The sequence below is a fragment of the Lemur catta genome, chromosome 10 (genome assembly GCF_020740605.2).
Source record: "Lemur catta isolate mLemCat1 chromosome 10, mLemCat1.pri, whole genome shotgun sequence".
In the NCBI taxonomy this organism is placed as follows: Eukaryota; Metazoa; Chordata; class Mammalia; order Primates; family Lemuridae; genus Lemur; species Lemur catta.
The window spans coordinates 83,356,367-83,365,697 of NC_059137.1; the positions used below are offsets into that span (position 1 = coordinate 83,356,367).

General features: G+C 40.9%; 1 protein-coding gene across 2 annotated transcripts; it reads right to left on the minus strand.

Annotated features, from left to right (window-relative positions):
- Positions 1-211: 211 nt before the first annotated feature.
- LOC123645818 (peroxiredoxin-like 2C) lies at positions 212-9,054 on the minus strand. 2 transcript variants are annotated; one of them, XM_045562306.1, is made up of 6 exons: positions 8,835-9,054; positions 8,359-8,427; positions 5,953-6,006; positions 5,689-5,794; positions 2,933-3,064; positions 212-579 (listed from the first exon to the last, which is right to left on the minus strand). In XM_045562306.1, exons 1-6 carry the CDS (start codon positions 9,024-9,026, stop codon positions 452-454), a joined length of 681 nt encoding a protein of 226 aa, XP_045418262.1. In that variant the 5' UTR covers positions 9,027-9,054; the 3' UTR covers positions 212-451. The 2 variants fall into 2 exon arrangements, with proteins under 2 accessions (XP_045418262.1, XP_045418263.1); XM_045562307.1 differs by lacking the exon at positions 2,933-3,064.
- Between the last annotated feature and the right edge of the window lie 277 nt (positions 9,055-9,331).

Below are 9,331 nucleotides of genomic sequence, written 5' to 3' on the forward strand. Positions count from 1 at the left end.
TACAGAATTTTATGTCTTGTGTTCTTCACTGAATAAAATGGTTTTGAGTTGCTCTCTTCCATTTATATATTCTTCACAAGAATTTATGATATTGCCAAAAAAACTTTTATTGAATGGATATACCATAATGTAAAATCATTTAAAGAATGGCATTTATAATTTTATAGCTTTTAAAGTTATACTGTGTGTATGTATTTTGTATTTTATAGCTTTTAGTTTTATTTTATATATTGATATTTATTTTGTTATATTGTATAAAATTTTAAAAGCTATAAAATTAGAAATATATCTCACATTTTTGACAACCGATGCCTCTAAGCATGCAATTCAACTGGTCTCTCTCTGTTTTCATAACCCCTCAATGGCTAGGAAGGGCCACCAAGTTAGACGCTCCAGCACTTAAGGTCACATTCCTGAGGGTGCATTTGAAAGCAACAGATTCCGTATTAAGTCACACATGGATAACTGAAGGTCTGCTTGTAAAGTTCACGTGCTGAACTCCTACAAGCTGTAAAACAGAGTTTATGGGTTTGTGATCCAACCTATTCCTATCGCGGTGGATAAAATGGACGTTGTTACCTAGAAGAGTAAGAAGAAAAAGCTGAGGCGTATTAAATATTATTCATTAGATTTATTGCTTACTAGAATAAAGGAAGCTTTTAAACTTTCAATTAGTCCAAAGAGAAAAATTAATTACCCGAAGTACATTATATTCATCCCCTATACAATTCTGAATTTATTATTAATATTAATAACAATTATCAATAATTATTTAATTAATTTAATTCCCCGTAGTAATTTTTAATCAAATAAACCATGACAAGGATTGTGGTTTTAAGAGTGATACTTAATGTTTTATGAGATCCAATGGGAAAGATTCTTAAATTATAACCTTTTATTATATATAAATATAATTAAATAAAATGTCCTGTCAGAAGGGTACAATATGGCACTACCATAGAGATATCAAGTTGGAAAATCACATCTGTTTCATAAATACAATAATGGAATAAATCACTTGCTTCAAAAAATTCATTCCCTAATACTGATTTAACAGGCTAGCTGTATTACAAGCATAGCCCAAGAGAGGCTCAAAAATAAGGCATTAAGACAATCAGTTACAATACACTTAGGTGTCCACAATCTTTATATTAAGCATCTATCTGCTCAAATAAAATAAGTCATAATTTATCTGGTTTCTGTTTACTTTGATTCTTGAACTAAAAACCAAGGATGGTTAAGTCTGCACTGAACTTGTATAGACATTTTTTTTGTCATTATTCCCTAAATATTAATAGCATAGTACAACAACTATTTATATGGCATTTACATGCATACCTGCCTGTATACTTTAAATCATCTCTAGATTACTTATAATACCTAATGCAATATAAATGCTATATAATCTAGAGATGATTTAAAGTATACAGGCAGATGTGCATAGGTTATATGCAAACACACCATTTTACATAAAGAATTAGAGCATCAGAGATTCTGGAACCCATGGAGGGTGTCCTGGAACTAATTCCCCATGGACACCGAGGGACGACTGTATGTTCCCAACCTGGCACACAAATGATGCTCTCCATGTGTCCTTTTTTTTTTTTTGAGCAGAGTTTCTGTTGCCCCGGCTAGAGTGCCGTGGCATCAGCCTAGCTCACAGCAACCTCCAACTCCTGGGCTCAAGTGATCCTCCTGCTTCAGCCTCCTGAGTAGCTGGGACTATAGGCACCCACCATGATGCCCAGCTAATTTTTTCTATTTTTAGTAGAGATGGGGTCTTGCTCTTGCTCAGGCTGGTCTAGAACTCCTAACCTCAAGCAATCCTCCCACCTCGGCCTTCCACAGTGCTATGATTACAGCGGTGAGCCACCGCACCCGGACTCCATGTGTTCTTTATTCTTATACAACTGGAGGTGTGGCCAAATGATTCAAAGACATAGAGATGAGGAACTCAAAAAACAATCCTTCCAGGTCTGAGGATGGAAATAGTCATTCAAAAATACAGGTCAATGTCATTCTGGGCTAATTTCTAGGACTCACACTCCTAAAACAGGGTTTCTTTTTTAGCTAATCTAACTGGTGTAAATTCATGAAAGAGAGAGAAAAGGAGATCTTAGCTACAGTGTTCCAGCTGCAAAAAGTCATGACATTTGATCAAAATCCTCCTTCTAAAGACTTCCTTTAAAAATCTGAAATTTATGAAAGCAAGTATTAATTTTATAACTCTTAGAAGCTATGCTCACTAATGTGGACAATTTTAAAGATGAATAGCCAAGAAAAATGAGCTTACAGCATAGTGATTTAGGCTTTTTGGCACTGTCTCATGTGGGTATCTGTCTCTTCCTGCAATACTTGAGCATGGTAGGGATCTAACACTCACCTGTAGCACAGTGGAGCCAAAGGAATCTCAGGCAGTCCAGACTGATCAATAATGCTGCTAACAGTATGTGACTTATAGTTGGCCCTCGATCTCATTCTCACTGAATGAGCTGTCCCTGGCACTGGCTTACTTTTTGACACTGAGCAAATCTCCTAGTTTTGTTAAGTATCATATAAATAACTAGATAATCTTACTGACAAAAGAAAAGTGTGTGATGATTTTCCCCTATTCAGAAATGTTCGCCTCCACTGAACTTTTTAAAGAGTGTTATAGCCATTTACAGTTCCCCAATCTACAGCTGACTTTCCCTATCCCAAATACCTGAAATCCACTCAGGCACAGAATGACAAGTACATTCGTCAAATAAACAGACATCAACATACACAGAAGTCTTTGAAAACAAAAGATGCCCCCCCACAAAAGCACAGTACCCTGACTGCTGTGCTGAGTTACCTATTTGTACATGGTGTCTATTGTATGAAGACATTGTGGCCTCTGGACTCGGAAAAGGCAATAACTGTACAGCTGAACCTGGGCTTTGATACTTACCTGGGCCTAAAATGAGGGTTCCGCCTTGCTGAGCTGGGTCTCCTTGAAAATCAAAGAGAGGGCCAGTCACTGCCCGCCACAGGCTCCGAAGGCTTCCTGAGAGTAGATTTGACTTAATGTGGGGGCTCTGTCCTGAAATATTGAAAATTGTCTTTATTTTTTTGAGACAGGGTCTCACTCTGTTGCCTAGGCTAGAGTGCAGTGGCATCATCATAGCTTACTGTAGCCTCGAATTCCTGGGCTCAAGGGATCCTCCTACCTCAGCCTCCTGAGTGGCTGGGACTACAGGCGTGTGCCACCATGTCAGGCTAATTTTTCTGTTTTTTGCAAAGACACATTTTTGCTGTTGCCCAGACTGGTCTCGAACTCCTGGGTTCAAGCAATCTTTCTGCCTCAGCCTCCCTGAGTGCTAGGATTACTGGTGTGAGCCACTAAACTTGGCCAAAAATTGTCTTTAGATGTTATCATTTTATATTTGATTAGATATTAAGAAGATAATGTATTTCTAGAAAACGTTGTCTTTCTTGTGTCTCACTTTACTTTCTACTTGTCTTTTTTCCTTTCTTTCTTTAAAGAATGATTTCTTAACTTTTCACTATCGACATTTTGGCCCAGATCATTTTTTATCCCGTGCAATGTGAGGTGTTTAGTGGCATCCTTGCCTTCTACACCAACTATCAGTAGCACCATTTACCAAATTGTGACAACGAAAAATGTCTCCAGACAATGCCAAATGTCCCCTGGGAGAAGACGATAAATATCCTAATTGAGAGCTACTGCTTTAAAGGATGTGATGACAGACTCAGATCATGTTCTGCCACAGAAAAATGTCAGGTCAGACACAGACTTCTCAAATTAGTAATGCTTTCCATTGTAATTCCCCCCTTATACTCTTTAGTCTCTTAACTACTGATAGGTAGCTATAGTCTTTTTCAAGGGACATTGTGGCACAGACTGTTATATGTTGGTCAAAACCTGTTTTCTCTTTCTAGGCCCAAATCTAAACTGTATTTTCTAGTCTTTCCTGCAGTTGGATAAGGCACGTGACTGTGTTCTGAATGATGAGTGAAACTATGTATGCTGCTTCCAGGCCAAGCTCCTAAAACCCTCCTCCCACAGTGATTCTCCATGTTCCTTCCACATTCTTGGAAGGCGTGGGCTGAAAATGGCAAGGGCCTGGGTCCCAGAATTGCTGCCAGGAGAAAAGGCACCCAAACAGATACACCGTTCTTGAAATTTAAAACAAAAAGAGATACAGTTCTACCACATCATGCTTCTGAGACCTTGGGGTTTAGCTGTAACAATAGGTATCACAGTGACCTTTCCATATTTCCTTGGCTGTCAGTTTTCTGTTTCTGTTCTCACAGTGACTCATCCTTTACTTCCACTCCCTTTAAGCAAAGAAACTCAGTCACTTTACTCTTCCTGTAACTTATTTTTCTCCTATCCCTGCCTTTTATGTCTTGCTTTTAGCTTTTTATTTCAATGACTGTGCAGCTTTTGACTTGCAGGATTTCCTAATATTTCCAAATACCTATTATTTCCCTCCATCTCTCCAGCTCTTCTATTTCTCTCATGTTTACATGGTAATGAACATTCATCTTACCAAGAAACAAATACAGGCTCACTAGCTTAGAGACATGAGTAAAAGACTGAACCCTTCCCCTCGCTCACTGCATCCAGCTAACTCCTTTAAGAGTGAGCTGAGACTTCACCTCCGCCGAGAAGCCTTCCCAGATCCTTCCCTCCACTCGCATTTCTAACACAGGTGTTCCCAGTACATGGTCTCCTCCACCATAAGCTGTTCAACTGTATTGTAATTGGCTGTTCCTGTCTATCTCCTAGAGGAGATTATGGGCTCCGCATGACAGGGACTGTGTATTTTATCACTGTACTCACAGAGCATCCAACACAGTGAATGTCACAGACAAAAACTCAATAATATTTGTTGAGAATGACTTATTTCAGTTTGAGTTGAGTTCTCTTATCTGGCATTTCAGAAATACACATGCACAGTTCAAGTTAAGTTTTATAAGCTCTATTAATTACAAGGAATTGTGGTAAGGGCAGGGAATGTAGATAACATGAGGATGAATAAATATCAAACTAGCCAACTAGCTGTACTACCTGGGCACCTTAAGTGCAGTAATAGAATATATACTGAAGTACAAGGTGCTATTAAAGTAAATGATGAAAGCAATTACTTCTGCTTGAAAAGCGATTAAGAGCCCCTTTGAGTTGGGTGATTTCAAATGGTAAGTGCGATTTTCTCAACTGAGGGAGATGGAAGATTTAAAGCCATGGCGTTGAGGTATAAAAATATGTAAACTTAATACTGTTTCTCTGTTAATTACAAAAGTCAAATGTACTCACGAAAAATACAAAGCCGATTTTCTCGCTCCCATCCCTAGGGTAAATACTGCAGTATCTTTTAAAACCTTTTTTATCATACACACATACACACCCTAGGTCTTTATGTTTATGAAAATCGTTTTTTTTTTTTTTTTTTTCCACAAAAATGGTATACTGAAAACATTGCTCTTCAACTTGCTTTTTTCACTCAGTAGTACTTCGCCAACAACCTTTCATGTTATTACACTCAGAAAATGAATCTTTTCAAGTCTGGTGTATCTGGACCACTTATTTGAATCATAAAACAGCAGCCTGATTTACAAATTTACCACATTTCCCTGTGCATGCATATGCAAATGTGAAAATACACCAGCGTTTGCTACTTGAGACATGTTACAGCTTACCTGAGAAGGCAATTTCTTCACCTCTTTTCATTCCCAATCTTTTATAAATTTCTCTCTCAGGATCAACATAGATTTCATGGGAATACCCAGTCAGTTTGCAAAAAGGCTGAAAGAAAATAGTTGGAATTTTTATAAGAACAAATGAGAGAAAAGTAATGATCATCTAACTTCAGCCAATTTAGCCTACATTTAGTGGTTTAAATAATGTAATTTTTACATGTGAAACATTTATTCTATTAGCTTCCCAAATTACTAGATATTTACCTCAATATGGTGGTATGATGACTGTCCAATAACTATAATGGTGACATTCGCTTCCTTAGGAGAAAAAAAGAACATGTACATATTAGAAATTATTTATGTTTTATACATCTTCCCCTACTCCAATTCTTCTGTTTCATTCTGATGCCACCTATCGGCTTCTAGAAGAATGGAATAAATAGAAAAATTGTGTGAGTCAAAGCAAAAAACAAAAAAAAATATGGTAAAATGTTTGATTAATTCAGATGATTCTTTTGCTAAGTAAGAATTTCCAGACTTAAACATAAGACCTAAAACTATGAAACTACTAAAAGAAAACATAGATGAAAATCTACATGGCACTGGCATGAGCAATGATTTCTTAAATATGACCTCAAAAGCACAGGCAACAAAAGCAAAAATACACAAATGGGACTACATCAAACCTGCACAGCCAAGGAAACAATCAACAGAGTGAGCAGACAACCCACGGATTGGGAGAAAATATTTGCAAATTGTATATCTGGTAAGGGACAAATATCCAACATATAAGGAACTCCAACAACTTAATAGCAAGAAAAGAAATAACCTGATTAAAATATGAACAAAGGACAAGAATAGACACTTTTCAAAAGACATACCAATGGCCAAGAGATATATGAGAAAATGCTCAACATCACCAATCATCAGTGAAATGCAAATTGAAATCACAATGAGACATCACCTCACATCTGTTAAAATGGCTATTACCAAAAGATGAGAGATAACAAGCATTGGTGAAGATACGGAGAAAAGGGAACCCTTGTACACTCTTGATAGGAATGTAAATTAGTACAGCCATTACAGAGAACAGTATGGAGGTTCCTCCAAAACTTAAAAATAGAACTACCCTATGATCCAGCAATTCCACTACTGAACATTTAATCCAAAGAAAATGAAATCAGTATGTTGAAGAGATATCCGCACTCCATGGTTATTGTAGCATTATTCACAAGAGCCAAGATATGGAAACAAACTAAGTGTCCACCAATGGATGAATGGATAAAGAAAATGTGTTATCAAAATGGAATACTATTTAGCCATAAAAAATTGGGGGGGGGTGATTTGTGACAACATGGTTAAACCTGGAGAGTTTTTTTATGCTAAATGAAATAAGCCAGGCACAGAAACACAAATACTACAATGATCTCACAGGCAGAGTATCAAAAAGTGGAACTTACAGACAGTACAACGATGGTTACCAGAGCCTGGGGGAGGAAGGGACAAGGAATGGGGAGATGTTGTTCAAAGGGCACAAAGTTTCCATTAGACAAGAGAAATAACTTTTAGAGATCTACTACACAGCATGGTGACTACAGCTAATAATGTATATTCCAAAATTGCTAAAAGACTAGATTTTATGTGTTCTCACTACAAAAAAATAACCATGTGAGCTCATGGATATATTAGCTTGATTTAATCATTCTACATTGTAAATGTATATCAAAACATTACATTGTACCCCATAACTATATATAATTATTAGTCAAGTTTTTAAAAAAATAATAAAAGGACATGCAGAAGGATAGTCAAATTTTTTTTTAAAAAAATTATATAGTCAGTAAGTCTCAGCTGGGCTCTGTGGCTCATGCCTGTGATCCCAGCACTTTGGGAGGCTGAGGCAGGAAGATTGCTTGAGCCCAGGAGTTGGAGGCTGCAGTGAGCTATAGTCCTGCCACTGTACTGGAGCCTGGGTGACAGAGGGAGAATCTGTTTCTAAAAAACAAAACAACAACCTCTCTATATTCCCCCCCTCCCAAAGTATACATTTAAAAAGGACTATAAAAGATAAAAGTAGGGTTATTTAATCAATTTTTTTTCACATCCCAATTTATAAGGACTGCTGAAAACAGATTTTAGCTTTACAAAGGCTGCTTGATGTCTGCACTCAAAAAGCTTATCTGGGGACAACCCTATTTGTGTCTACAGGTTGTCCTAGGGGCATGGAGTTTGCAGCCTATTAACAAATGCAAATTTGCACCATTGTGATGTATTAGTATTTTCCTGTAATGAATAACAGTTTGGAGTGTAACAAAAATAAAGGGAAAAAAATATCAATAATTTCCAGCATTTTTTTTTTTAGGCATTATCATTCAACATTTGAGAATAGGCAAGTTACCAGGCAACATCAAAATTATTATAACAGTTGTCAGTACATTTAGAAGCAGGCAGCAACGAATAAATGAGGGCAGAAACAGATCTCTAACGTGTGTCTCCCGTTTTGGAGGTGGTGGAGAGACGTGCTGGGGAGGGGATCTCGGTGTGCGAGTGCCAGTGCTGCAAGCCCTGTACGGGGCACCTCACTCCCTGCACTTCTTACAAATGACAAGCCACTCTCACACAGTCCCCCCTGAAGAGGGGCACTCTGCTGCTCGCTCTCAGGAAACTTACTTGTAAGAAACTCTTGGGGATTTTGGCCAGATCTTCCACGTATTCCTTGCAGATGTAACACAGGAAATGCTGAAATCCAACGAGGCAAAAAGGGCAAGTTAGCAACGTAGCACCTTCAGGGTCCAAAAGGAACCACGTACTCCCCTATGCGTGAGGCGAGTAAACTCAACACCCAAGGGGGTGGGAAAAGGTGTGAAGGGCGCCCGCAGCGCATTAAAAGCGGGCGGCACCCGGTCCTTGCTAGGAAAACCGCCTTGGCTTGGCGGGTTGTTTTCCCGTCCGTTAAAGGAAGCCAGGGGAGCGGCTCGCATTCCAGAAGCCTCTCGCGGACAACAGCGAAGGGCCGGCCCGGCCGACACCCACTCTCGGGCCCTCTGAGGGACCCGATGTGCTCCCGGAGCCGAGGCCGTGGCAGCAAGCTCTGGCCCAGCACGCGGGCAGGTCCCCGCTCCAGGGAGCCCGCGGCCCGCGCTCACCCGCACGAACACCACGACGGCCCGGCGCTCCCGGAACAGCGCGCCGAACGGCACCCGCTTCCCGGAGGCGTCCTGCACCGGCAGCTCCGCCACGGCGGCCGCCAGGGGCTGCCCGCGCTCGGGGCCGCTCGGGGCCGGGGCTGCGCGGCCGCTGACCTGCCGCGTGACCGGGTCGGGGGCGGCAGCGGCCATGGTGCGCGACGCCTAAGGGCCGGGTCCGGAGGGCCGAGGGCGCGGGGCGGGGCTGGGGGCGGGGCCGAGGGCGCGGGGCGGGGCGGGGGCGGGGCCTCGCGGGAGGCGGGGCTGGCGCGTGTCCGTCTCCCTCGGGCTGCGCCGGCCGCAGTGGGGCTGGAGCGAGGCCCGCGCGCGGGTTCCCGGTCTCGGCTCTCAGGGATGCGGGGAGAGGGAGGTCTGTCCAGGCCAGAAAGGCGTTGTCGAAGAAAGCAGCCCCCGCCCTCCACAGCCGCCTGGACCTAGTCAAGAGACGCAGTTACCAA

Coding starts and splice junctions, on each gene's coding strand:
- LOC123645818 (XM_045562306.1), bottom strand. CDS start 9,026: ATGGCCGCTGCCGCCCCCGACCCGGTCACGCGGCAGGTCAGCGGCCGC. Junction 8,428..8,834: donor CCGTCGTGGTGTTCGTGCGG/GTGAGCGCGGGC, acceptor GTTGGATTTCAG/CATTTCCTGTGTTACATCTG. Junction 3,065..5,688: donor TGAAGAAATTGCCTTCTCAG/GTAAGCTGTAAC, acceptor TCAATATTTCAG/GACAGAGCCCCCACATTAAG.